The following is a 27,932-nucleotide window of genomic DNA, read 5'->3' as shown; positions in this document are numbered from 1 at the left end:
TGTAATTAAGTTCAGGAACAGATTTTATACAGTGGATCAGAAGTATAGTCTTAAAATCTGACAGTAGTAAAAATCATACTTGCATTAATCTTGAGCTAATTCTATAAAAAAATGATTAAGTAGGTAACAATATGCCTTGTGCATTTGAACTTGTAGTATCTGGTAATCTGGTATGATATTGCATGATTCTTGTATAAGTTGTATTTAAACAGTTCTAAACAAATGAAAGGACAGTGATTCAGAGGTTTCCACTTGCATTTGCTGTTAACCTTGAGAATCATGTTCAGAGGTTCCCACTTAGTATTTGCTGAATGTGTTCAGAGGTTTCCACTTAATTCTGCGGTTACATTATATTCTATAGCTATTTTAATTTTATATATTGTAAGTTGATAACCTAATTAAGCAGGGTTGTGATTCTTCTACACAAGAAAATATGTTCGCCTACTTTGTTGGTTTCCATCAACAACCCGATCGAGTATTTTCCGACTTCAACCTTCTACAATCATTTATATCATTGGTGGGATCAAATGTTATGGATATGAATATATGATAGTATAGTGGCAAAGTAGCGGTCCTTCATATCACTTGTCGAGTTATATAATACACTTCAGGCACAAAAATATATATATATATATATATATATATATATATATATATATATATATATATATATATATATATATATATATATATATATATATATATATATATATATATATATATATATATATAACGAGGCAAACACAAGGTAACATAAGAATTATATCTTATACAGAGTAAATCCAGTTTTTTTTTTTTTTTTATGAGGCTCTAATAAATTGAATTATATCTTATACGGAATAACTTTAGTTTTTTTACGAGTCCCTAATGAATTAAAGAAGGGTTAATCAGGCAATTTAATGTGTAGAAACAGGTTGAATACAAATCGGATTACGCAAGATCCGACTTAGACCCTCCAAGGTTCCGACTCCGACTACGACTCCACTCCAAATCATTAATATTGGATAGGGTCAAAAAACAAGAGTTTGCTTTAGTAGGGCCTTGAGGGTCACACACACTAATACAACGTCTCGTACAAAGTCTTTTTTTGTTTGGAAAGTGAAAAATGGTATGATTATTGGGCCATATTGACTGACCCAATAAACAAATCTAACATCATTTTATTTCTTTCTTTTTCTCTCTTCAATTTCGAATTGTTGAAAATAACGGGAACCCCGCTCAACTTCGCTTAATCCTTCTCTCTCCTCTCTCCAACGCTTGCAAAAACTCAATATCACAAGGTAAAGTGGCTCCCATTTTTTAAATTTCCCATTTTAATTCCTCTTTCTTACTTTCTTTTCCGTTAATATTATTGATTTTTGTTGCTATAATACATGTGTAGAATCAAGGCTGAAAATTGCAATTTTTTTTTTTTTTAATTGTAAGATTCAGCTCAGAGAATAACATTAATGACATTAATTCGAGGAATTTTATTGATTTTTAAAATTTTCTGACTGTTTTATGATATCTTCTTCTTCAGACACAGTTAAGGGTTTTTAATTCAAATTCAAGCTCAAACCAGAGAACGTCAAATTTCAATAATATGAACAAATTCTGGGTTTCTCTGTAATTTTTGAGTGCTTAGTTTTTCATTTATAACTATATATCTATTAATTCAATTACTTGCAATTCAATTTTCAGTTGAAAGTCACAAAATCTATGTTCTTTAAGCTAAATTTATGATTATTCCTATTTTTTACGAAATTGTCAGGATTAAGATTTTTGGGGTTGATTTTTACACCCCAATTCTCCTTCAATATTGAGGAATTTGCTACAAGAAGCCGGTGGCGTCGACAGCAGTAATTTGCTAGCTACGGATGTACGCCAGGCGCCATGGTTGGCAGCGTCCTTTCCACCCTTTACAGGTAACTAAATTTCTTTCCTTTTATAAAAATGATTGAAATTTGGTAATTAAATTTCTGATGTTTATTTGATCTTACTTACAGATGGTGGGAATGGCAGTATACAGTTTCCTAGTGGCTTCATTCTATTGCTTTCTGGGATTCTTTCTTGGCAATCGAATTGCCGAAATTGTAGTAATTTCAATATATTCTTCAGTGGTAAAACCCTTGAAAATTTACATACTTCTAAATTGAAAATTAAAATTTTGAGTTATTCAATTTGTTAATTGATTCATTTCATATCAGGCACTGTCGGTTATGGTGTTATTTATTAGGTGCACGGGGACTGATCCGTCTTCGAAAAATAGACATAGTAATCACAAGAAAAAGAAAGTGAAGAAGAGTAAAGTTAAATCCTTGACAAAGTTGAATTATGGTTTTATATTGAGACAGATGGTTATGAGGTGTTTTAGGAGGTTGGAGAGAAAGATTCTTAAGACTTGTATAAGGAGGAAGTATTTACTAGATCCGCGCATTGCTAATGGTCATGTTCACTTGGATCCCTTGCTTCCTTTTCCTCTGCCTCCCCTTGTTACCAAAGAAGACGATGACTCCGTTTCGCCTGATCTTGATCCTAATGATAAGGATGAGGATTTCTCCTTTTGCTCCTTGTGCAATTTCCATGTTAAAAAACATAGCAAACATTGTAGGACATGTAATCGTTGCGTTGAAGGCTTTGATCACCATTGCCGGGTAAGAAAGTACATGTTGTATGCCTGTATCGGCTGTATGTATGTGTGTGTGTATGAATGTATTGGATCTTCTCTAACTCGATCTTATGCTCCCTTACAGTGGCTGAACAATTGTGTTGGAAAAAGGAATTATACAACATTCATCCTTCTTATGATATTTGTCCTGTTGATGGTGAGTTTTTTAGCTTCTTGTTGCAAATGTTCTTCAATTTTGTTCCCATTAATCATTCATCCCATAATGAGTGTACGAGTTCTTTTATTGAATGAAGAGAAACAATTGCAAGTATCTTTTGCCTAAATTCTTTCTGATAATTGCAGCTTACAATTGAAGGAGGAACAGCTATTGCTGTATTCGTTCGGTGCTTTGCTTATAAGAAAAACATGGATCAGGAATTAGCAAGGGTATTTCACACCACCAAGTTTCCTAGGGGAGTTCTTGCTGCAATATCTGTAAGCTTCATCTGATTGCCCTTTGTATACCTAGCGTTTTTTTGTATGCCTTTTCGCTCATTGGTTATTGCTGATGATCTTGTAGGCAGTGTTGGTTTTGTTGACAGCTTATGGCTCAGCAGCACTTGGCCAACTCTTTTTCTTTCATGTTGTTCTCATTCGCAAGGTACTTCTGCTGGCTGCTTTGTGTAATTGATACTGATCTCTCAAGATTCACTATTTGTGATGCTTCAATTAATTACTACTTTCCTAAAAAGAAACAAAGTTTAAACTGTTAGTAGTGCTCAAAAACTCAAACAGGTATCCTTATTAATCTTGCCAGCAGAAACTTCATACTGCCCGAGCCCATGTAGTGTTGTCACCGTACTAGATCTTGTATGGGAGGAAATTATAAGTGTTTGCGACTTGTAATTCTTTATCAATCTACGTTGACAGATTGTGTTTCCTTGTAGACGTTATGGCCTGATTACTTTTCATTGTTTCTGCGCATGAGCTGATTAATGATCTTCTGTGAACAGAAAGTAATGTCAAGTGACATGAATGGCTACAAGTTTCCTATCCAAGAATAAATCATAAGCAGTCACATTTTCACTAGTTATGCTGTCATGATTTTAGGTGTACTGTGTTTAATATTTCTTGTTTAAACTGCAGTATGATCACTTATTTAAGTGTACCAAAAAGATGCCTATTGCTGCAACCTGAATATGATATAGCCTGTTTGAAGTCTGAGTATGTCTTAATAATATTGTTGCAGGGAATGAGAACATATGATTACATATTGGCTATGAGAGCAGAGCATCGATTTAGTGGATTGGAGTCATTGAATGATTCAGAATTTTCGTCAGATGATAGCAGTGAACCTGCTTCACCAAAAAGGATCATTTTGTCTCAGTTCATAGGACAGAAATCAAATCTGGTAAAGCATTTGCAGCGCGCCTTTACATATACAAGCATTTACTACTTGCCTCTACATTATTGACTGTTTGAATATCTGCTATTCTCGACTTGCTAATTACCCTGCGATACTTTCAGAGCCCAGAACAACTATCTGTTAAAATCGATCCTCAATCAGGCACCTCCATCATTAACCAGAATCAACACTTCCGTGCTAGCATTGATCCCTGGAAGCTGATACAGATGAGTAAAGAAAAAGCTTTGAAAGCCGCCGAAAAGGCCAAAGAGAAGCAAATGGTTGAACACGAACAACTTAATCCACTTCCTTTCGAGGTGAAAAAAGGTCCTTTGGAGAAGCCAGAAAGAGATCAGAACAAAACAACCCCTCTTGTTTCAATAGCAAGACATCCAGGCTCGCCGGGAAGATTCTCAAGTCCAAGAAGACGAATTTCTGGCTCTCCTGCTACACTATCCAATACAGCTGCACAGCCAAGTCAGATATACAAAAGCAATTTCGACTTGAAACTAACAGGGGTGTCAAGGGAGCTAGAGGGGTATATATCAAAGCAAGTTCTGTGTTCCATTGTAAAAGACGGGGCTGAAGCATCCCCTAGATAATAGTATCTGTGATACTTGTATTCTCAGTCTCTGAGAACTCATTTAAAACTTCATAGTACCGATGATTCATTTATTATATGCAATTTATACCAGGGATCAATGGTTTGGCCCCTTTTGCTTCTTGAATTACATAATTCTTGAATTACATATGCAACTCATTGCTTTCTGAGCATATAAATAGAAAATAGAAAATATTTGTGGAAGTTATGATAATCTTTGTTGCAAAGCAGAAGTTTAAGTACATAAAGATGATGCCCTAAAAAAAAAAGTACATAAAGATAAAAATGCTTGATGTTTGGATGACTGTCTTCCAACCCCAGAAAAAACATGGAATTTTTATATTGCCTTGAGCCATTGCAGACAAGTTATGGATAATGTACAGGAATGATATGGATTGTGTTGTATTGTACTTTGATTATTAAGTTATTGACAGGAGTATAGGATCTTTGTGAGTATATTATTGAATAGCCAATAGACATGCATACTCAAGTTTGAACTTATTTTGTTTTATAGTAGTACTTCATAATGAATGGCTATTATGTGAAAGTTATGTTATTTTTATATTAGATCTAATTTCTTTTATGATTTAGGCTTTGTTCTCAAACATGAAACTTAAAAAATTTAAAATATTATTTTTACCAAAAAAAAATAAATTTAAAATATTTTCGTTCAAATAAAATTATATCACTTTCTCCGTACTTTTTTTAATTGCACCATGAGGGATTTTACGCTTGTCAATGCATTACTTTAGCTATTACTATCTTCAATTATACTTTTGTAAAAATTATAAAAAAATTAATTTGAAAAGTAGATTTCGAGACAAATCTAACTAGATTCCACATGACTATGTTTTTTCTAATTGATAAATCACAAATGATGGTCAAGGAAGATTAAGTGAATAGTGTAAAAGTCCTTATGGTGCAATAACAGAAAAAACGGAGGAAGTATTAATTTATTAATTAGCTTATATTTTTATTCTCTTAAAATTAAATGTATTTTATTGATCAAAACGTATTTTTACTAAACTAATATTATTTCTACTAAATATTATTTTTAAGGTGAATAGTACAAGACTTTAGTTCGTTGTAGTGTATGAAGTTCTATTATATATTCGTATTTTGGATGATATCTTTAGGAATTGAAGAAATTCTTTTAGACGAGTATGGGTGAAGATAAGATAAAAGAAGTAGGGGGAATCATAAGAAGAAAAAAAAGTTAGAAATCACACGTAAAATTTTCGACGGCGTTCGTGATAGTTACAAATAAAGTTACATTCAAATGCGTTCAAGATATATACAAATAAAGTTACATGATCATGTGTCTTGCCTTGTCCACTAATAGAATAGAGTAAATAAAAGAAGTAGGATAAATCATTAGTGCTAGTGATGTCAATTTCTAATAATCCCAACGGTAAAACTATCTAAAATCGACTTGTATTCGACCTAACTCAACCAAAAGTTAACCCAAAATTGTACTCAATAGGATCCATATCTCTAAAGTTTGGTAGGGTTGGAGTGGATTTTATTTGTCACACGTTGGCACGCATATATCATCATGAAACAAAATGCATCTATACAAAGACATCTCACACTCCAATTAGTTCAAGTTGATTCGTGTAGCTTAATGCTTTTATATTGATATTGATTATAATCTTTAAATTGCACGGTCATATTTGAAAATATACATTTTATTTTTTATTATTTAATACTTGTATATTTATACCCAACTACCCAAAACATTTCTTGCCATTTTGGTTGATCCCACATTTGGATCTCACTATTTTAGATTTGGATTTAAAATTAAATAAGCATTTATTGAACCTCAAAAGCATACTTTCTCTCATCTCCCTCCACCTATTTTTCTCATCCAAAAAAAAAAAAAAAAAAAAACTTCTTATAATTATTTAATTTTATTTTTGTCATAAATTTTCCCAATCACTTCACCAAACCAAACTCTTCCTTCTTTGGAGTCTCCGAGAGAGAGAAAACAGCCACTTCTGAACTCCATCCTTAATCCCATCTGGAGATGCGAAAATGGTACGATCTCTTTCTTTCACTTCAAAGATCAAAACTTTATTAATTTGGGTTTTATTTTTAATAATTTGTTCTTTAATTGATCAACAGTCTTTGGTAGCCAACGTAGATTTCCAGCACATTATGCGTTTCTTGAATCCCAACGTTAATGAAAAGCAAAATATCATGCTTTCAATCAATGGATTTGGTCGCCGTTTCTCCAACATTTGTTGTAAGAAGCCCGACATTGATGTCAATTCAAGGTAATTTGTTGATTGTAATATAATCTTTAGCTTATTTGATGAATTCAAATTGAAAAAGACTATATTTATACGTGAAGTAGATTTTGCTGCTATTTTGTTCATATAATGTTTTGGGTTTAATTGATTTGTTGCAAATTTTTGGAAGGAATTTGTTATAAATTACAATTCAAGGAATTTTGTTCATATAAGTTTGGGTATTTTTGTGGAAAAATTTCAGGGTTTTGAATTTTTGCAATTTTTTATTGTTGGTTTAGATAATTTTGCAGCATTATGTTTGAAATATGGATCATTATCTGTGCTTCTTCGTTGGGCTATATTTAATTTGATTCTGTGAGATGAAGGCTAAGTCTGGTGCTGGTTAACATTGAGCTGGTTTTGGTATCAATTCTGATTCTCATTAGTTGTTCAGCTTATTATAGGGTGCAAAAACTCGAAATTAGGGAACAACATTTCGTGTTGTACGTATGATATGTTACATTTTGAGTAGTGTTTTAGCTTTTAGGACGAAAATAAACCAGCCAAAGTAAGAGGGTCAATGGACTGTGTTTCTTATGTTGCATTTAGTTTATTTGGCTATAAACCTGGATGGAGGTAAATTGGTAGTGTTCGATTTTTATTGTTGCAATAGTTCTAGCACCGTCATGCAAGGGACATCGTTTCTGAGTTATCAGATAGTTGAGTATGAAGCTTGTCTTTGCTGAATTATATGTCCTATTGCATGGTTTGGCTACAGAATCCTGATACATGTAAATAGTTCATGTTGCTTGAAGAATATATTCCTTTTGGAATTCTATGTGATGGCTTGTTAGTCAGTACTCATTCTAATCTTAAGATTGCTGGGGTTGTTTAATTTGAATTTTTTAAATGTTGTTGTCTTGTCTTAGGATCCGTTTGTTGTGATGGAAAATATTTATCCGGAATAGATTTTTCATGGAAAACAATATTCAAGAAAAAATTGTAGATATATTTTCCTTTGTATGTTTCCTGACAAGAAAATTTTGATAGGAAGTGGAAAATGGGAGTGAAAGGGAGACGAGGGATGGGAGGAATGGAAAGGGATGTTAGGAATAGGGAAGAAACTGTGGAAACTCTTTGAAAAACTATTACCTTTGGGAAGTTTGTTTTCTACTCTTTACATACCAAAAAATTGAAAAAGGGAAAATTACCGTCAAATCAAATGTAAAATTTCCTCCTACGCATCTTTTCTTCCCAATACATGGAGCTTGGGCTTCTTATTCTCTATCCTTTTTTTTTACTCCGAATAAACTTGGCTGGTTATTTACCAAGCTCTGATTGAATATGCTATTATTGACGGTTCCTCATGCAGGCTAGTAAATAGGGGATGTAAGCTAGTTGGTTGTGGTTCTGCTGTACCAAAGCTGCAGATCTCCAATGATGACCTTTCTAAATTTGTTGAAACTTCGGATGAATGGATATCTACTCGAACTGGGATTCGCAAGCGACGTGTCCTTTCAGGTTAGTGTGTCTGTCTTGTATATGGAACTTTAGACAGGGTTGCTTGACTCTTTTGTTGATCCCTGTTGCTTAAAACACTCATACTCTCATAGTGATCTTCCTTGTAAGTCTGGTATGTGTGTCCAATCTTGATAATGCTGGGCCAGCAAGACCCATGATCTAACAGAAATTGGCTATTTTATTCAAGCTATAAACGTCTTATCAAATTTTAACATTTTATATCCTATAAACCAAACCAACTGAGATTAAGCCTACAAACGAGCTTGGGTATGTGTAATAATGGATTCTGGTTTTCTGTAAGATATTTTCCTTATTTTTGACTGTGTCTCACACAGATGTCGATCTCTGGTTTTGTTGCTCTATTACAGGTGACGATAGTATGGTAGGCTTAGCTGCCGAAGCAGCTAGGAACGCTCTACAGATGGCCAATGTTGGCCCAGATGATATTGACCTTATCTTGATGTGCACTTCTACACCCGAGGACCTCTTTGGCAGTGCTCCTCAGGTATTTTTCATCTTAATGTTGGCTACTCATCCCAATGCTTTTTGTACCAGCTCAAAAGGAACAGTTTTATGCGGACCATTTGCTTTTTGGGAAACAGCCTCACTATGAGGCTTGAACTAGGGACATGTGTGTATGACTATATGTATTTTATTAGCACACGATGAAATCAATATTGGTTATTGTGTCGAGCAGTTTTTCTTACTGTCAGTTTCTTACAGCTTTAATCTTGGCCATAGATTGGAGCATTAGAAAGTTTAGTATGGAATGCTTTGGAATTTAGAATATAAACAAATGTTTACTTACACATTCTACTTAGATGAGATCAACCAAATACGGTTGTGCCTGATGCCTGTTGCTCATATAATAATGAGTGAAACTGTTGAATTCTGACAACACATGTAGTCTAAGTAACTAAGCAGTCAATATTAAAGAAAGAAAATAACCCAAAAAAAAAAAGTTAAAAGTGGAAAGTCGTGATGGTGAAATCTAGTACGGAGTAATAAGTAATGGTTGATTTCTCCACAGGGATGCATATTTTGCATATAGACCTGCAACCTTTTCTTTGTCCTTTCATGTTTATATAAGCATCCTGAATCATGTTATTAAGTTATTATTATACAGGTACAAAAAGCACTGGGATGCAGCCGAAGTCCCTTGTCTTATGATATTACTGCAGCTTGCAGTGGATTTTTGCTGGGTCTGGTGTCTGCTGCTTGTCACGTAAGGGGTAGTGACTTTGATTTCTTTTCTCTAGTATTTTTTTGTTTATCCTTCAAACTTCAAAAATGCTAATCTTTTGCTTTGTAAATTCCAGGTGGTGGATTCAAGAATGTCCTAGTTATAGGTGCTGATGCTCTTTCTCGTTTTGTTGACTGGACTGATAGAGGGACCTGCATACTCTTTGGTGATGCTGCTGGGGCTGTAGTAGTGCAGGTGAGGTGTCAATTTCCTTTGGATTTTCTGTCTTATTTGTCGGCTCCTTTTGGCTCTCTCAACCTCTCAGCTCTCTCTCTCTCTCTCTCTCTCTCTCTCTTTCTCTCTCTCTCTCTCTCTCTCTTGTGGATGTGTGTTTACGGGTGGGGGGGTTGCCTGTAGTAGTATCTACCTCAAAACTTAAGAGCTAAAGATCAAGGAAAAGGTGCAGCCCCGTTTTTGTTGTTTAATCATGATGGACCTCTCCCTCTAAACAAGTGCAGCTGCTTTTCTTAGTGACCCCTATACTAATATGGTTATGTACAAGTGGGCTGTTAATAACATTCTTCTTTAGTTGAGATAACCTACGCTGTTTTCTGTACTCTAAGTGAAGGTTTTGATCAGATATACATCAAATTCTGCAGAGTTATTATTTATGATTGATTCTGAGCAGTACTCTCTTAGTATCAACTTTTCCATTTGGCACATTTTTTTTTCAGTACACATGATAGTGATGGTACCATTAAACTCTGGGCTTCATATGTGGCTAATTCGTTTACCAGACTTAAAACTTCTTGGATTATGTGAAGAAAAACACGAAAACTGAAAATGTCTGCTGTGATTAAGCCAACACTTTACTTATGGTGTGTTTGAAGAAAAAATAATGTGTGCCTCATGGAAAAGTCAATAGTAGAAGGGTTACTTTGAAGAATATCTATTAATGTTTTCACAGATGTATTGAACCATATATTGACATATACGTTGAATTAATTAGCCATGATGCCCTTAAATTATATGCTACACAACTGTTGTAATTTTGAAGAATCGACTGCCCTTATCCACGTACCACTGTACTAGCTATCTCATTCTCTTTGTCTCTGGCGTTGGTGTATAGCATTGACTTTGAGCTGTATGTCCTACATATTCTCAATATTGTCCTATAATTCAAGAGGAGGGGAAAAAAACTGGCATCTGTATAAGAAAATAGGGTATTTGATATATTTGCTTTTGACCTGGCTTTTGAGTGGCATTTACTGCTTATCCTTTTATTACATAGATGTGTAGATGCACAAATTCATTTGGTGTTTTTAATTGGACCAGGCTTGTGACAGTGAAGAAGATGGCATGTTTGCTTTTGACCTGCATAGTGATGGTGAGGGTGCAAGGTATGCATACGAGTTTCATTGAACTAGAGGTGATACATCTTTGAGTCTTCGGGACGGGCAGACAGCCTCTTTAATTAGTTTTATTCTGGATAGAAGTAAGGCTATGTGCAGATGGACATCTCTGGACCCTGCCAACAGCAGAATCAGTATTCAGTTGTTATGGTTGGACTATATGTGATGTCTCCGCAAATCATATTTCTTATGTACTTCTCTTATATGTAGGCATTTAAATGCATCCCTGAGACATGATGAAGCCGATGCAGCAATAAGTAGCAATTGTGCCGTGGCAGGTTTCCCCCCAAGTCGCCCATCCTATTCATGTATTAATATGAATGGAAAAGAGGTCTTTCGCTTTGCTGTAAGATGTGTGCCCCAGTCAATTGAAGCTGCACTTCAAAAGGCTGGTCTAAATGGTTCCAATATTGATTGGTTATTATTGCATCAGGTATTTTGCTTAATAAACATCTTTTACTTCTGTTAGTTTCTGAAATAAGCTATGAAGTGCATTTTAAAGTATGAAGTTACGAATAATCTGCTCTCCTTTTCAATTCCTAATTTTCAAGTAAATCTTGGTGCTTTATATAGCTTTACATTAAAGATCTAAAATTGTGAGTGCAGGCAAACCAGAGGATTATTGATTCTGTTGCAACACGTTTGGAAGTTCCTACAGAACGCGTCTTGTCTAATTTAGCAAATTATGGTAACACCAGTGCCGCATCAATCCCCTTGGCATTGGATGAAGCTGTTCGGAGTGGAAAAGTTCAGCCAGGACATATCATTGCAACATCCGGATTTGGTGCTGGTCTTACATGGGGATCTTCCATTATCCGATGGGGATAAAGAAAGAAAAGATTGTGCGTCATCATCCTCCTGTTTGCGACATCATCTTATTGTTGGTGAAAGAGGAGGGCGTTGGGGGAAGTGCTGTTTAACACTTGCAGTTCATTCTTGAAAAATCTCACTTCCCCTGGTTACAGATGATTCAGGAGCAACACTTCTCATAATTCACAGAAGCTCCATCAGAGTGGCCCCTTCGCGTGTTATATCTTTCCCTTTATTGCCTGAATAAGTTATTTATTCAAATCAGGTGAATTTATTCACACCTAGTAAAAAAAAAAAATCTCCAAGCTGTTATTCATAGTTTTTTTTTTTTTGTGGTCAGTACGCAGAGCTAGGAATTTTTTTCAGGTGAGTGATTCAAACAGCTTCTCTAGGCTTGTTCATCCTGTCTGCTAGACCGTTTATGTTGAATTGTGTTGTTTAGTACTTTCATCTTTATTGATTTACTGAAGAGGTTACCGCCATTACAGATTTATGTAGAAAACTGTTAATTTGAAAGGGAGTAATAATCATTTTTTCACTGAATTGTTGTTAGAAAGGATTTGATTAGGGTGTCTTAGCTGAGATGGGTATATGTTGCAAATGATAGGCCTCATTTGGCTTCTTTTGACTTAAATTTAATTTTTGAGTATGATTTTTATTGAATGTGTTTTTTTTGCTAACATGATCTGAGACTATGTGCAATGCAGCCGTCTCCTGCTGTATAGCCAGTGACCTATTTTGGATGATAATAGCACAATATATTTCTGAGATTATGTGACAGTGACATTTTGCCGCCCCCCCCCCCCTTTTTTTGATAAGGTCTTTTAAACCGGCATCTCTCACGGTTCAATCAGTCTATTTATATAGGCCAACGCTTAAGAGTTGGAGCCTTGGAGGACTTGAGAAAGTAAGGGAATCTCCACTTTCTAATACAGTATAAATAGATGGTGAGACTCAAACTTGTGATCTAAAAAGTCGCAAAATTACCATACTTGTTTGATGATCCATGTTGATGCGAGAGTTTTATTAATCACGATACTAGCTAGTCAAATGACTATTAAGATAATAAATACTAGTAAGTACGGCTTATGTGGACTTAAACATGCATGTACAAAGATTATGCCTAGATGCATGACTATGATTAGAAAATAATGCATCTCATAACGACTGAAACTGGAAGAAAATATAATTTTATTATTAAGCCGATCAAGTGCTGTTGGCCGGCAAGAAAAGTCATGTTTAAGCGCATATTCTTTCGAGATTGTCTTGTTCTTCGGTTAATTACCGTTCTATACCAACTAATTTAATATATTAATGTTATAAGTTTCTTCTATAGCGCGTTGCATATGAAAAGTAGCTAATTTAAAACGTTATACGAAGTATATTATACTGTTGTGTATATCAACATTATATAATATGGAGTAATAATAATAGGAAATAATCAATTATCCTTTTAATCAAAAATTAAATTTATGAAATGAAATCGATAGAATAATAATTATTTCCTCCTTCCTTAATTTTTTGCCCCATTGCCAAAAAATTAAGGACGGAGGAAATAGTTACACTATAGTAATGTGAGATCTTATTAAATATATTATACTTTGACCATGAGTTCTCGTTACTTTACAGGATATACTATTGTAATGTGGGATCCTATTTAATATCAATTTTTTATAATTTTTATGTGTATGAAATGGAGATAAAAACATTTTAACATATATTTTCGAAACTGTGAAAAGTCGAATAAAACAAAGTAAAAATAAAATAAAGGATAGAGGGAATATATAACTATATACGAAGTAAATAACATGCTAACTATGGATAGTTGATGGAAGATTTGTACTATTAATAGGAATCACGAAATATGAGGACTAAATAATGGAACATGATCTCATTCTAGCCAATTTTTTTTTGTAATAGCACAAAGTAACTTCAATACGATGATTTTCATTTTAGAATAAAGTCATCATTATTTTAAGAAGAAATTCTTTGCCAAAATAAAAAATTAAAACTAGCCATCTCCTAATACTCCACCTAATTGCATTCTCAAAACCACTAAACCCTTCGACCTCAAATTATAAACATCTACGGAAACCTAACTAAATTAAGAGATTAACAAAAATTCACCCAACCCCTTTGTCGAACCAACACTTCTCGACTCTTTAGAGTTTGTTAAACTTATCTTAACTCATAGTCCAAAATTTGTTAAACCTACACTCATTTGTTACTCCTTTTTGTCAGAGGTGTCAAATTTATCTTATTAAAACTTTTTCTGTAAATACGATAACAAAACATATGATAAGTATGTGTATAGAGGTGTTAAAAATTAATCCAACAGACCAAAATAAAGTCCGATTTAAATTTCAACTTGTATTATGGGCGTGGACTCATAGAGATACGGAGTAATAATTTAGCATGACTCAAAATTAAAAATAGAATTGACCTAATCTCATCGAATCCAACTCAAATACCCGACCTAATCTCACTGAACCTAACTCATATACCCAACTCATATACTCGAATTTACACCTCTAATGTCTATACTCCTTCCATGTTATAATAAGTGTTGCACTTTCTTTTTTGGCAAAAAACTACATTTTAATACTTCGTATTATTTCTTCTCTTTTCATGGTCCCCTCCCAAACCTTACTGTTTTTTAATATTTCTTTTCTCTCACATTCATTACTTTTCAATAAATTATTAACCTATTATCTTTATTTTACGGAGTATAATTGCTTAATATCTAACTATCCCACTTACCTCTTATTTTATTTAAGTAAATGTCCAAAATTATGTGCCGATCAAAGTGTAACACTTATTAAAACATGCGGGAGTAATTTGGGGGTTGTTTGGTTGACAAAGTAAAATGAGGGAAGTGAAAATTGATGGGATTTTAAAATTTGGGTAGTTGTTTAGTTGATATAAAAAAGTAAAAATAGGAGAAGTTAAAATTCATGGGAATTTCCACTTCCACAAAATGTAGGAAATGAATTACCTAACCCCTCCTTCGTCATTTAAAGTTTATGAAAATTTCAACTTTCCATTACACAACCAAACAATTTAAAGAAATTCTCAGAAATTTCATTTGGAAAGTGATTTTCCATAAAATACAACCTTATATGGGAATTTATTTCCCATGTCAATTAAACTAAGCCTTAAAATCCAATCCGTATATAGACTGTAGACATGCCTCATGGGTAGCCGTTGACACGTCATCCAATTTACAACGTATAAAAAATGTACTTTTTTGGCCGTCAGCGAAAATATGCGCACTCTGACACGTTTTCCTCAAACTCCAATAAGACATTCACACCAAAAACACCATTACTCTATTTTACTCTCTTTTCTTTTTTTTTTTTCTTTTTTTTTTTTTTTCTGTGTGGTTGTTGTCGTCGTCCTCTCGTTATTATCCAAATCCATTTTATTATTAATTCTATTTCAGTAAAACAAAATTAATTTATTTTGTCTTCTTATTATGTCCCCATTTTATCCATTTCTTTTCATAATTTTTGATTTTTTGATTTTATTCCTTTAATTTTGGTATAAAATGGGTTTGAGCTAAATTTTTGGGAGACCTTAATTTGATGTCCAATAATTTGACCCCTTAATTTTCGGCTTTCTTTTTTATTTTATAAAGATCTTCCATCTTTCTCTCTCTGCTCCTTTCGCCTGTGATCTAGGGTTTTTATTCCCTGCTTCTCTATCAGGTTCGTACATTCTATTATTTTAATTCTTCATACTATTTATTAATAATTGGATACATTTTATTTAATGTTTATTATGTCATTTTTCTGGGTTTTTAAAATTGATTTCTGGGTGTCATTTTGATTTTGAGTAATTATATAATGTTTAGGGTTTGATTATATATGATTTTATATTATTTTTAGCAGAATAATCAAATCTTTTTGTGTTAATTGATTGTTAATGTGAAAAATGATGCAGGTAAATTGGGTAGCTAGAGGTGCAGGGTTCTCTTTCCCAATCATCAGCCAAAGTTTGAGGTGGATCTCTCAAAATTCTTTGTTTTTTAATTTTATTTGATTTAATGGAAAAACAAATAATTTAAAGGTAGTTAGGCTTGAACATCAAGTGAGAGGATTACCACTCTTTCAAGTTATTTGGCTGTAAATATAATTGACCAATTCACGTTTTTATTGGAATTATAAGCCTTTAATTTTGTAGTATTTTTTTAGATTTATGATAAATAAGAGGAAGATTGTAGGTGGTAAACAACATTATACTATATACTATAATTATAATATAGCGCCTTATGGCTTCTCGAGAAGGAGAGTTTTTGGTTGATCTTGAATGTGGTGGTACTACCTCTGAGGAAGAAAGTGGGGATGGTGTTTCTGGGAATGGAAGAGGAAGAAAATCGTTGAGTCGAGGGGGCCGTAATGGGGGTTTAAATTCTAATGGATTGGCAAATGGTGCCATTGATATTGATTCGAGTGATGGTTTTCCAAAGTCGAATGATGTTGCTGGTCAAGGAGTTGATTTACTCATTGAAAAAAGCTCAGGAAGTGAAGATGGTAGAGACCTTGCTGCTGTTTTTGAGAAGAGGAATTCAAATGAGTCACGAAAAAAGCTAGGCTCGAAAAAGGCCTCCAAACCACCCCGGCCTCCTAATGGTCCGTTGTTGACTGCATCGGACCTGAAATTGGTGAAGGAGCTTTCTGAGCTAGCTGCTAGGAAGAGGGCAAGAGTTGAACGGATTAAAGCCTTTAGGAAGATGAAAGATGCTAAGCGGTCGTCTTCAAGCAGCAGCGTAACTGCAATGGTGATAACTGTTCTGTTTTTCCTTATTATAGTGTTTCAAGGTATGGACATAGTACCTATCAGAGTTTGAGTCTTCTCTATTTGGCCATTTATGCATCATGCTCTCCTATATTCTTGCTAACAAATGCATTAGTTCTGTTGGCTCAATCATACTTAACTTTTTGCTTCCCGGTAGAGGAGACTTGCTCCTGGAAGCTTGTTTTTAGAATACCAATTTGTGACAAATGTATAATATCAATTAACTGACTAATCTGAGAGATTGAACCAAGCTGATATATCAGGCAATTTTAGGGTGTAAAAAAAGAGGTTTGTATTATAAAGTGCCAAACCCTTTGTTTCCAAAAATTTTACTTGAGAAGATTATGAAGGTCCTTTAATTCTTCTTGTGATTACCTGGATTCACTTCCTTGCTTGTTGTCTGTATGTTGCATCATAAACTGAGCATGGAAAAATCAAATACTATTAATCCTTGAGAGAACCCACATGCTTTATCTTCAGACCATATGTAGATTGTAGAGTGACATATATGAAGTATATGTTACCTGAACAAATTTTTGAAATATATTCTTGCCCCAAATTTTTTGTCTTTAGAAAAGAAATATGTTGAAGCTATGATTTACCAGTAGATATCGGAAAATGGTGAAATTTGTCATCTGTCAAGTCATGATAACATCATACGTGCATCTTGATGTTTGTTTAGAGGATGTATCATGAATTCATGATGCATTATTCTAATTTTACGTAGGAAAACTTGTTTTAACTATTTGGGCAAAGAAAGTAATAGTGCTGTTGTCAAAAGTTCTTGCATGTATTATTGTAGTTGGTCATAAAATTCTGTTTTTGTTATGCCTCTATGATTTCCAATCATACCACTCCTATGTTTTATTTTGCGATTTAAAAGTAACTTTCATCTAGTTTACTGGTTCAATTGTTTTGCATTAAAATGCATGTGTTTTAGCTTTAAGACATGTGTAATTTCTTTAAATTTTCAGGTTATTTGAGTTCTCATATATGATTCCACAGGCACATCTATGTGACAGATGATCCTGTGTATCCTCACCAACTCTAACTTCCAGCTTCCTCTACCTCCTATGTCCATCCTCGTTCCTGAATTTGAGAATTTCTCTTCATTATTTGGCTGATGTATCATGTATTATGTTCTGCCACTAACCCCCCAATTACGAACGATTAAGCTATGTATAGCTACTGAAAATATAAAAATTTATTTTATTCCATATATTATCTGCTGTGTTCTTGTTTATCCCTAACTAGGGTGCTTTTGGGCCGCTTTGTTTATTCCCTAATATAGCAACTTGGTACCCTGAAGAATTCTTCTGATGACTACAATGTTTAGTCACTCGAGGCAACTCGTAACTGTTCTTAAACATCATTAGGATTTGATCTTGCAGGCATATACTCCGGAAATAGCTTTACTAGGAAATTTCAGGGGTCTCCTGCACCAGCTACAGCAGGTGAAGGTTTGATTTCGATCCAATTCTTCAACAATGCTCCCACATATGAAACGAATCCGCCCATTTCTCTGTCTCCTAAGTGAGTAGTCAATTCTGTTATTTTCACACAATATATACTCCGTACATTAGATAATGCTGATATTAGGAATTTCAACTCTTTATGTAGTTCTTTGGATGCGACTTCCAGTTCAAGTCCCCAGGAGCAAGAAGGCAGGGATGCCCGATAAAAATTCTTTGATAGAACCATCTGGATAACCCGACACTTCTCTTAAATGGATTTTTCAACTTATGATTAGTTTGTCTAAAGAGAAATCCAATTTCCAAACGGCTATTCGTTTGTAAATATTCGTAGAGCCTCATCTATGGGAGATTGTATAGATATTTGCATCTCTCAAAAAGCACCTTGTCCTGACTCTGATTCCCAGAACGCGGAGCAAAATTTTTGGTTCTTTGGTTCAAACTTCATGTTGTGTTTTCCAACTAGTTTAGTATGCAGTTAGATCTAAGTTAAATTTTTCGAAGACATTACTAGCTTATTGATATCTTAGGATTATCAAGTCCTCGTATGTAGTATGTACTTTTTATTAATTGTCAACCTCTCGCTCTTTGTGGCTATGCTCTTGTTGGCCCAGGGGTGACGCATTTTATTTAGCTAATGCAAGAATGCAACACAATGCTGTTGTTTGCTTGTTAGTCAAGCTGATACACAAATTCTGTCGAACGCTCTTTCTTTCTTTGGCCTGAAATAAACGTGTGTTGCTGCATATGATGCTGTTGTGTGTACGACGTATATGACAAAGGCCATACATAGCCTGAATTTGCAACCTACATAGCGCAATTGTTGTGCGTTTAGCTTGTGAAACAAGTACTAGCAAAGAGGCTGTTTTTGCTATATCTTGTGTGCTGTACATTGCCTTACAAATACTCCAAATCTTCCTCACCCTACGGTATCTTCACCTTTGAACTGTAATTGTTTTGATAATTATTTAAAGGTAATTTAGGAGTCTTAAAAATTTTATTTTTGAAATGATTAACACGTTTTATAATCTAATTTTTAAAATGATTAACACGTTTTATAATTTAGGAACTATAACACGTTTTATAATTTATAATTAAAAAAAAAAAATCTAACATAAACTTACAAAATCAACAATCTTCTCTAGAGGCAATATCTACTCTGTCCATTAATTCATACTCGTAATAAACAATATAAAGTGTTTGGGTCCAAAATGACTATTTTGGGCAGTTCAACTAAATGACCCAAAGCCAAATCAGTCCATAAGATTCCTCTAGCCTAAAAGTCCAAAACATGTCCCTTGCACAAGGCCAGCCCATCTATTGTGGGGCTCACACTATTTACTACCTCATGGAGTCATGGGTCTAAATAATAGCCAAATTTGCACCTTATTGAGGTATCTACAAACATATTTACATTTGTTACACTTGTATGTATTGAATTCTCTCATTGAACTTCAATCACACGTATTGATTTAGGTATCGAAGGGTTTTCTCGGATCGACCTCAGAGTCAATTAACGTGCTCTTTTGTGCAGGCAACTTCGGCTCAAATCACGTTCGGTTCGAACAAGTCAGCCCACATTCAAAGGTCAAAGTGTTGACCACATTGTTTCACCCGAAACACAAAGTATTATTTAAAAAACAACAATTAAAGTTAAAATAATTAACGTCTTTCACTATGATACGGAGTATTCAAATTAACAAGACTGAATGTACCTATCCTAAACGTGTTTGGAGGCTAAGGCCAGAACAACGTGAAGGCAATAAGCAATGTGAAATAGTCAAGTCATGTACATAAACCATATAAGCGGGACCTAGTAGTCCATATCACATTAAGGGTAGCTAGGACGCGTTGACTAAATCAATATATAACTGGTAAAACACCATGCATGGTTTATAAGTACAACTGTATATGTACTTCCTAGAATGATACGAGTATGTCCATTTCTTGATCATCGATGAGACGATGATGACCATCTTTTTTTATTTCTTCTTCCGGCCCATCCCTCTTTAGTCTTTATCCAAATATATCAACTCCTTTACCTCTTTATTTCACCACTTTTGGTCACAATCATTATTTATGACCTCTAACCTAGGGATGGCTCTAATTCAATTGTCTCATATGCATATTGTTGTCGTTTGAACAAGTCAAATAGGCTTGCTATAGATTAGATAGATTCATACGTTACGTGACGGGAATGAAAAAAGATTAAAATTTACCTTCATCAAATATTCATCTATCCAAACTTTTTATCAAAAAAATACATTCATCCAAACTTATATTCCCACTGTTTATGAAAGATCTCTCTCTTTTCATTTCAATGTGTATATTAAAATTTACTAAACCTTTACTTTATTTCAATTTCGGCATAGAAAAACCATGTTTTTACCTTCACTTAGTTATCGACAACCGTGAGCTTGTGCTATAGAAGTAGTATTCGTATATATTTATCAATAAATAATATCCACATCTCTAAATAACTTTTTTCTGTCCACATAATGTTTAAAAATGTAAATGGATCGATTCACTCTTTCCGCTAACCTCTTATTTCCTTGGATTAAGTCAAGCTGAGCTCGGGGGTTTAGCCTTTTAGTCCCCGTTTCTTTCGCTAGTTTTGGAAAACTAAGTGAATGACAGTTGATGAACAACGTTGAGCTTACTACTTGAATAGAACTTTCATCTCAATCTCTCAACTCCCCTAGGTTGAGAGCGCATATTGACAATATAGTTGCTAAAATAAATAAGTAAAATCAATGGAAACGTAAGGAAATGTGATTATCCAAAACAATGGATGTGATGCTCAATTAAGGATTTATTTCAATTGTGCAAGTATAGTAGTAAAATCCAAATTTATTACGGAGTATTCAGAAGTACAAAACATTAGATGTGTACTAACAATTGTGTAAGTATGTGTTTAATCCCCTAAATAATCCAAGTTAATTTGACTTGCTTGCTACTTTAACTACCAAATTCCCCTTTTCACATGCAAGCCAAAGTCCAAAACTGCCTTTATAGGTTCCTGGAAAGTACAGCGAGTGGGGCAGGAAGGATAGAACGAGTAAAATAACGTTTTACAAGAGGAAAAGCCCCAATAGGGTATGGGAATATTATGGGAATAATGAAGGAATTTAATGCATTTCATAAGATGCATTGCTTCAAGCTGTAAACTCTTTCTTGTCTTGATGAATTATAAAAACTCAATATACTATATATATTCAACTTATTAAGTTAGCCATCCATCATGAACATGCATTACCAGAGACAAGGTATTATAATGCTAGTACAACTCCATGGACTAGTTTGGAGCACATGGATATATAATTATTGCGCAAGTGTTCCGTTAAAAAAATGGATACTATAATTGCGCCAGTGTGCTTCAATTCAAATTAATCTACTACGTATTTTATTATCTCTCACTGAATTAGAGTCAAGAGGTTCAAGTTATTATAAAATTCAATTTTTCCTACTTAGTTCTTAAAATTTGAGATGTACATATTATCAGTCTATAAGTTTAAGAAAATAGCAGGACTTAACAGTGGAATACAACTATAAAGACACGAAATTATATACTACGTATTAACATTCATATAGAATTTCTAGATTTTAAAATTGCATATATACCAATCCTATCCCTAGCAAAGTTTATCAAGGCATAAAATGCTTTAATAACCCATTAATCCTCCACCTACATTTAATTATTTTTAAAAAGGTGAGCAACATAGCAACATGTATGTATAATGTATTAATTAATGTCAATATACTACTCCGTAGTACAAGTTTGTCTGGGGTTACATTGACCAATTGACCTTTATCGTCCAATAAAATGAATTATCTTAAGTGACCAAATTAATTAATTAATTGATTGATAGATCGAGTAGTAAATTTGTGGCATAACTGACTACGTACATAGCCGACATCGGAAATTGATGGATGATGCAAAATGATGTACGCGGATTCCTTGATTCTCCATGAGATGCGGGTGATAATTCGATCTTCTAAGAATGAATTATTAGACTACGGTTTTGTGATTGCGACATTAGACGATGGGCGATGCATAATTCTATATACTGTACATTATATGTTGTGGACCTCTTAAGCTGGTATGTGTAGTTTACGCTCTGAATTAGAATGTAATACAAGAATTATTTCCTCTGTTATATGTTTGCTCATTTGGTGTCATTTTTCTTTTAAGTTTTTGGAGTCTTCCAAATAGATAAAAAAGCATAGTCATGTCGGAATTGAGCTTGAATTGCTCAATCTCAAGCTAGTATACTTGTATTCCAACTCAAGTCAAATCTCAAGCTTAGATAAATTTCTCACCAAAATTATTTTACTTTAAAAATTTACTAATAATATAAGTTAATTGTTATAACATGACAGAATAAATTAATTAGATAAAAAATAATACTTAAATCTTATTCACAAGCTTCCTAAGTCGATCTTTGTTATGTAGAATTCATCATGATAATTTCAAGCCAAACTAGAATAATTTGATGAATTAGCATAACAAACTAGACTTACGCCCTGTTCACTTCACCTTAAAAAAATAATATTCAGTAAAAATAATTTCAGTTCAGTAAAAATCAGTAACCTTAAAAAAGAAATATAACAAAGAATCAGTAAAAATAATTTTAGTTCAGCAAAAATAATTTCTATTCAGTAAAATTAATTTCATTTCAGTAAAAATAATTTAAGTTCAGCAAAAATAAGGTGAAGTGAACAGATCCTTATTAATACTTCTACATATTGATTACCGTAATGTCCTGCATTTACAGAGTATATGACTTTATAAGTACTAGCGTTGGCTTCCAATTTGTAAGTTCTCACTGAAATTGACAGAGCAAGATACTCGGAGGCCTTAAGTAAACCATTGACCAAATCAACCTAGTGGTATTTCAAAACAGAGCACCTTAAGGAATTTTACCGAGTAAATTTAACAAGTCTTGACTAAACCAATTCTATTCCTATTCAAATTTATTGGCACACCGCCATACAGCTGGACCTAATCCCATTTTCGTAAATAACTTCAATTAATATACATGGCCCAATATCTTCAACCCTATAAATACTAAGACAATCCCTTATAATTCTGACAACCAAAAACACAAGCTATTAAAAAAAAAAATGGTGAAGTATACATCCTTTTTTAGAGCTATTATTTTCTTCTTTTCTAGAATTCTTCATGAACATTACAAAACCCCTAAGTATCTTCATAGAAAAGTAATCAATGTTCTTAATACTACTCAAATCAAGCTTAAATACCCTTCCTTTATTGGATCAAATGAGCTATTATCAAGTGATAGTGAAGATGATCAAACTTTGATCTTTAATGTGGAGGAAACTTTGTTAAGATCATCATCTATGTTCCCTTACTTCATGCTTGTCGCGTTTGAAGCTGGGAGTCTCTTAAGGGCATTGCTCCTCCTTGTCTTGTACCCTTTCATTTGCATGTTTAGCAAGGAAATGGGGTTAAAGATGATGGTTATGGTTAGCTTTTGTGGGATCAAGAAAGATGGTTTTGTGGTCGGAAGAGCGGTTTTGCCTAAGTTTTTCCTTGAAGATGTAGGGTTAGAAGGGTTTGAAGTGGTGAAAAAGTGTAAGAGGAAAATGGGTGTAAGTAACTTACCTCATGTGATGGTTGAGAGCTTTGTGAAAGAGTATTTAGAGGTTGACTATGTTGTTGGAAAAGAGCTAAAAGTTTATAATGGATATTTTATTGGTTTAATGGAAGATAATAACAAGAAGATAGATAATGTGCATGATCTTAAGCACATGTTAGGAGAAGGTGAAATTAAGGGTTCTAAGGTTATTGGTATAAGTGGCACCAAAGCATCCCTAACTCATCCATTTTTTCGCTTTTGCAAGGTAACTTTCTAACATGCTGCTTTTTTTTTTTTTTTTTAACCTTATTTTTACTGTCAATAATTAATATTATCATTCCATATATAATTAGTATTTCTGTTTCAATATGAGTAGTAATTAAGTAATACATGCAACATATATGATATATGTAACGTAGTGCTTAAATATATGATACGTGATATTCAATATATTTTTAAGAAACCTTTTAAGAAACCTCATTTTTAATTTACTTAGAGTAGGGGTGAGCATGGGACGGGTACCCGTACCGTTAACACTATCGGTTCGGGTACCCGATAACCAATAACGCTAAAAACGATATCCATTATCCGAACCAATAAGTTCGGGTATCCGGATTTTCGGTTCGGTTATCGGGTACCCAATATGATATCCAATAATAAAAATTTAGACTTTATAATATAGTTATTATAATATCGTTCAACACTAATCAACAATAATACCACATGATTATGACCAAATTACTAATAATTTACTAATTATTTAAATTATGAAGTGATTACGAAGTAAAGTAAGATTTTAGATTTTGGATAAATAGATTTAAGTAGAAAAAAAAATGAAAAAATTGCTTATCGGAACGGATCGGGTAACCGTTAATTTTAAAATGATACCCAATAACCGTACCCGATAACAAATTATCAGATCGGGTACCCAAACCGTTATGGTTATCGAAACGGGTATCCTAATTTTCGGTTCGGTTACGGTTCGGATTTTCGGGTTTCCGGTTTTTCGGTTAATTTTGCTCAGCCCTAACTTAGAGTAATAACTTGTTATCAATATGTAATAATGTAAATATTAAGTAAAATTTACGTAGTAATTAAAAAATATTATTTGAAAGATAACGATATTCACTCTGATTTATCATTGTCACGATATAAATATGCTTTTTGTATGTTGCTCGATTTTCCTCTTAGTTGGCTTGTGTTGACTACCCTCGTGGTCAATTGAGGAAGTCTCTAACCAAAGTGACGATGCATGCATTTGCCATTTTGGACACAAGAGACCCCTATTGGTATTATATTTACATATTATCAACAGTAGTAAAAAACTCTATTGATATTGACAAAGTGTAAAAGCCAAAATTCAATTAAATACCGATAAAGAAATGTATCGATACTTTAATTAGTTTAATAGGTACCAAATAAGTACTAAAAAGGACAACAAAAATGGACGCAAGTCATAACTAACTAAGCGTTAATTACTTCGTAGCTCAATCAGAAAACTAACCCCGTAAAATAAAGCTTTTAGGATCCCTGGCCCATTCCTTTAATCCCAGTGTAATGCTAAGAAGGGAATATATTGTCATGTACATTTACCGTTTTCAAGCTAAGAGGATCAGAACATTTGCTATTGTCATACAATATAATATAAAAATATATTTCCATATATGCTGATCAAATTTTCGGTTTAACATAACTAACATCATTTCCAAGAGTTCAGGTATGACCTAAGGGCTAAGATTTTTTAGGATGTCACTTTGATAGAAAGTTGAGCAGTTTGTTATAGCTTTGGCCGCAGTTTTATAGACATGCACTTACGTATACACTGATACCGGGCATGAGACGCGAGACCGATTGAAGAGGCAGCATCCTAAAGCAGACCAGCTTAAATCTCATAGACATAAATACTAAGCAATAAATTTAACAACCGACTTAATAAACCGTTAAAAAAAATCATATCTTTTATGGTGTATTGAGTTCCTGCTTTTCATTGACTTTTAATCTTTTATTTCTATGTAATTATATTTATATAAAGTTTTAAATCCTCGAAATTGACAAGATAGTTTAATCAGTAAAAATAGATGTTTAACATCTTGCTTTCAATAATTTGCAGGAAATTTATCTAACGAATGAAGAAATGAAGAGGAAATGGCAAGCACTACCAAGTGAGAACTACCCAAAACCATTGATATTTCATGATGGAAGATTGGCTCTTAGACCAACACCAACATCCACTTTAGCCCTATTTATGTGGCTACCTTTTGGAATAATCCTTGCCATTTTTAGAGGTGTTATTGCTTTAACCCTTCCACAAAGAATAGCTACTCCAATCCTAACATTCACTGGCATAAGGCTCTTAACAAGTGCAACAACTTCGAACCCGAAATCATCTTCCAAAGGTGATAAAAAGGGTCAGCTCTATGTTTGCAACCATAAAACATTGTTAGACCCACTTTTCCTCTCCTATGCACTTAGCAAGCCACTAACCGCGGTTACATACAGCCTAAGTAGGGTATCGGAGATCCTAGCACCAATTAAAACTGTCCGATTGACACGTGATCGCGATCAAGACGGGAACATGATGGAGAAGCTCCTAAATGAAGGGGATTTAGTTGTTTGCCCTGAAGGGACAACATGTAGAGAACCATTTCTCTTAAGGTTTAGTCCCTTGTTTGCTGAAATGGATGACAAAATTGCCCCTGTGGCAATGGATTGTCATGTGACCATGTTTTATGGAACAACTGCTAGTGGTCTCAAATGTTTGGACCCTATTTTCTTCCTAATGAACCCACGTCCTAGCTACACTGTCCAGTTGCTTGAAACCGTTTCCGGCTTGTCTACGTGTCAAGATCGTAGCCAATCGAGGTTCGACGTGGCCAATCATGTACAAAGAGAGATTGGAGAGTCTCTCAATTTCCAGTGCACTACACTTACAAGGAAGGACAAGTACTTGATTTTGGCCGGTAACAACGGAGTTGTATAATTAGAGAGTTGCTGTATTTGTATATTGTTAATTACTTATAAGTTTATTTATTTATTAATTTTGATAGTATTAGTATGTTACTTACAAGCTACAACCAAAGCTTATACTAGGATTAGTTTTTCTACTTAATTATCAAGATCACATTAGTTTATTTACAACTCTGTATGGACTCTATGCAATTAATGATAAATAAATAATTGTATCCATACTATAGTTATTCTCGCATGAACACCTCAAGATGAAACCTTTAATAAATTATTATTACAGTTTTATGTTCTCCTCACTTCATAATCACTTATTTTAGGTCTATCATATTCAAATAAATAAAATAAAATGATGAAAGGCTAACATGTTTAATTTATAACTTAAATAAAAATAATTGAAGGTAAATATATTCAAACAATTATGATAAAATAACGGCAAGGAAGATGAAATATTCCATGTTCTTGAAAATTCGACTCACAGAACTGTTACTTGGTCTTCCATGTACATCTTTTGACCATTACATAGTATAATCTTCAATTGTGTATATGAAAATTATAACAAGTAAAAATCTAGAAGATGTACATTTATATCAAAGAATCTAACAATATCAAACAAGCTAATTACAATACTTTCTCCTGATTTATAAAATATGAACAAAGTTATTATTGTACATTTTAACCACAAATAGTAATTAGTAAGTGAGTCGAAATTTTAAGAACGAAAGTAGTATTATTATTGAAAAAGTTTTCAATAAATAGGGTGTAGAATGAATATTGTACTGTGCATCGGTTGTAAAGTCTTTCTAAAATAAGTAAAAGTAATCGTAATATATAAACAAAAGTTAAAGCCTGAATTGAAGGCAAACGTAATATATCCTTATTAAAACTTATGAAATGACCTATTTACATTAAAATCATATCAAATTTAAAGTTACTCTACATAAGATTAAATTCACCTTTTTGACATACACTAGGATTGTTTTACATCGAGCTAGTAAATTAAGGTAGAAAAATTATAACAAGAGCCTAGAGGTGTCAAAAACTAACTGGGCCGACTAGATTCTATCTAGCAAAAAAAAAAAAAAACCCCTAATTTAGATTTTGACTTGTGTAGACATAATAATTTAGTACGGAGTTTGATTTAACTTTGGAATAAACCCGATTTAATTCAATCCGTCTTTAATAAACCTGATACAAATATCCGAATTGACACCTCTATTTTGCGAAATACGAAGTAGCTGTAATTATAGAAAGTTTTTTTTACAAGAATTACAGAAAGTTTAATAACCGACGTATACAAAATACAAGGACGAAACTAGAAGTTGCGAATATTGACATTTCTACTCCAC

At 33.5% G+C, this 27,932-nt stretch overlaps 4 protein-coding genes across 8 annotated transcripts; all 4 read left to right on the top strand.

Moving 5' to 3' along the window:
• Positions 1 to 1,075: 1,075 nt before the first annotated feature.
• Positions 1,076 to 4,720, top strand: LOC110734253 (protein S-acyltransferase 18-like). Of its 2 annotated transcripts, none has more exons than XM_021914332.1 (9): positions 1,076 to 1,280; positions 1,751 to 1,904; positions 1,986 to 2,099; positions 2,187 to 2,633; positions 2,733 to 2,804; positions 2,951 to 3,082; positions 3,168 to 3,248; positions 3,837 to 3,998; positions 4,115 to 4,720. In XM_021914332.1, the coding sequence occupies exons 2-9, from the start codon at positions 1,857 to 1,859 to the stop codon at positions 4,592 to 4,594; spliced, it is 1,536 nt and encodes a 511-aa protein (XP_021770024.1). In that variant the 5' UTR covers positions 1,076 to 1,280; positions 1,751 to 1,856; the 3' UTR covers positions 4,595 to 4,720. The 2 variants fall into 2 exon arrangements, with proteins under 2 accessions (XP_021770024.1, XP_021770026.1); XM_021914334.1 differs by lacking the exon at positions 1,076 to 1,280 and adding an exon at positions 1,291 to 1,605.
• Positions 4,721 to 6,470: 1,750 nt separating this feature from the next.
• On the top strand, positions 6,471 to 12,389 carry LOC110734252 (3-oxoacyl-[acyl-carrier-protein] synthase III, chloroplastic-like). Its single transcript, XM_021914331.1, has 9 exons — positions 6,471 to 6,630; positions 6,718 to 6,869; positions 8,197 to 8,345; positions 8,714 to 8,850; positions 9,472 to 9,577; positions 9,665 to 9,783; positions 10,864 to 10,928; positions 11,151 to 11,373; positions 11,547 to 12,389. Exons 1-9 carry the CDS (start codon positions 6,628 to 6,630, stop codon positions 11,766 to 11,768), a joined length of 1,176 nt encoding a protein of 391 aa, XP_021770023.1. The 5' UTR covers positions 6,471 to 6,627; the 3' UTR covers positions 11,769 to 12,389.
• Positions 12,390 to 15,052: 2,663 nt separating this feature from the next.
• LOC110734251 lies at positions 15,053 to 18,709 on the top strand. Of its 4 annotated transcripts, none has more exons than XM_021914327.1 (4): positions 15,054 to 15,457; positions 15,693 to 16,570; positions 17,924 to 18,080; positions 18,168 to 18,709. In XM_021914327.1, the coding sequence occupies exons 2-4, from the start codon at positions 16,021 to 16,023 to the stop codon at positions 18,226 to 18,228; spliced, it is 768 nt and encodes a 255-aa protein (XP_021770019.1). In that variant the 5' UTR covers positions 15,054 to 15,457; positions 15,693 to 16,020; the 3' UTR covers positions 18,229 to 18,709. The 4 variants fall into 4 exon arrangements, with proteins under 4 accessions (XP_021770021.1, XP_021770019.1, XP_021770022.1 ...); XM_021914328.1 differs by having other exon boundaries at positions 15,060 to 15,457; positions 17,939 to 18,080; XM_021914329.1 differs by lacking the exons at positions 17,924 to 18,080; positions 18,168 to 18,709 and adding an exon at positions 17,522 to 17,768 and having other exon boundaries at positions 15,053 to 15,457.
• Positions 18,710 to 22,788: 4,079 nt separating this feature from the next.
• On the top strand, positions 22,789 to 26,763 carry LOC110734250 (probable glycerol-3-phosphate acyltransferase 3). The gene is made up of 2 exons (XM_021914326.1): positions 22,789 to 23,884; positions 25,730 to 26,763. The coding sequence occupies exons 1-2, from the start codon at positions 23,144 to 23,146 to the stop codon at positions 26,597 to 26,599; spliced, it is 1,611 nt and encodes a 536-aa protein (XP_021770018.1). The 5' UTR covers positions 22,789 to 23,143; the 3' UTR covers positions 26,600 to 26,763.
• The last annotated feature ends 1,169 nt before the right edge of the window (positions 26,764 to 27,932 follow it).

The sequence above is a fragment of the Chenopodium quinoa genome, unplaced genomic scaffold (assembly GCF_001683475.1).
Source record: "Chenopodium quinoa cultivar QQ74 unplaced genomic scaffold, ASM168347v1, whole genome shotgun sequence".
NCBI lineage: Eukaryota > Viridiplantae > Streptophyta > Magnoliopsida > Caryophyllales > Amaranthaceae > Chenopodium > Chenopodium quinoa.
The sequence above is the reverse complement of the archived record's forward strand: the minus strand, read 5'-3'. Positions and strand labels throughout refer to the sequence as shown.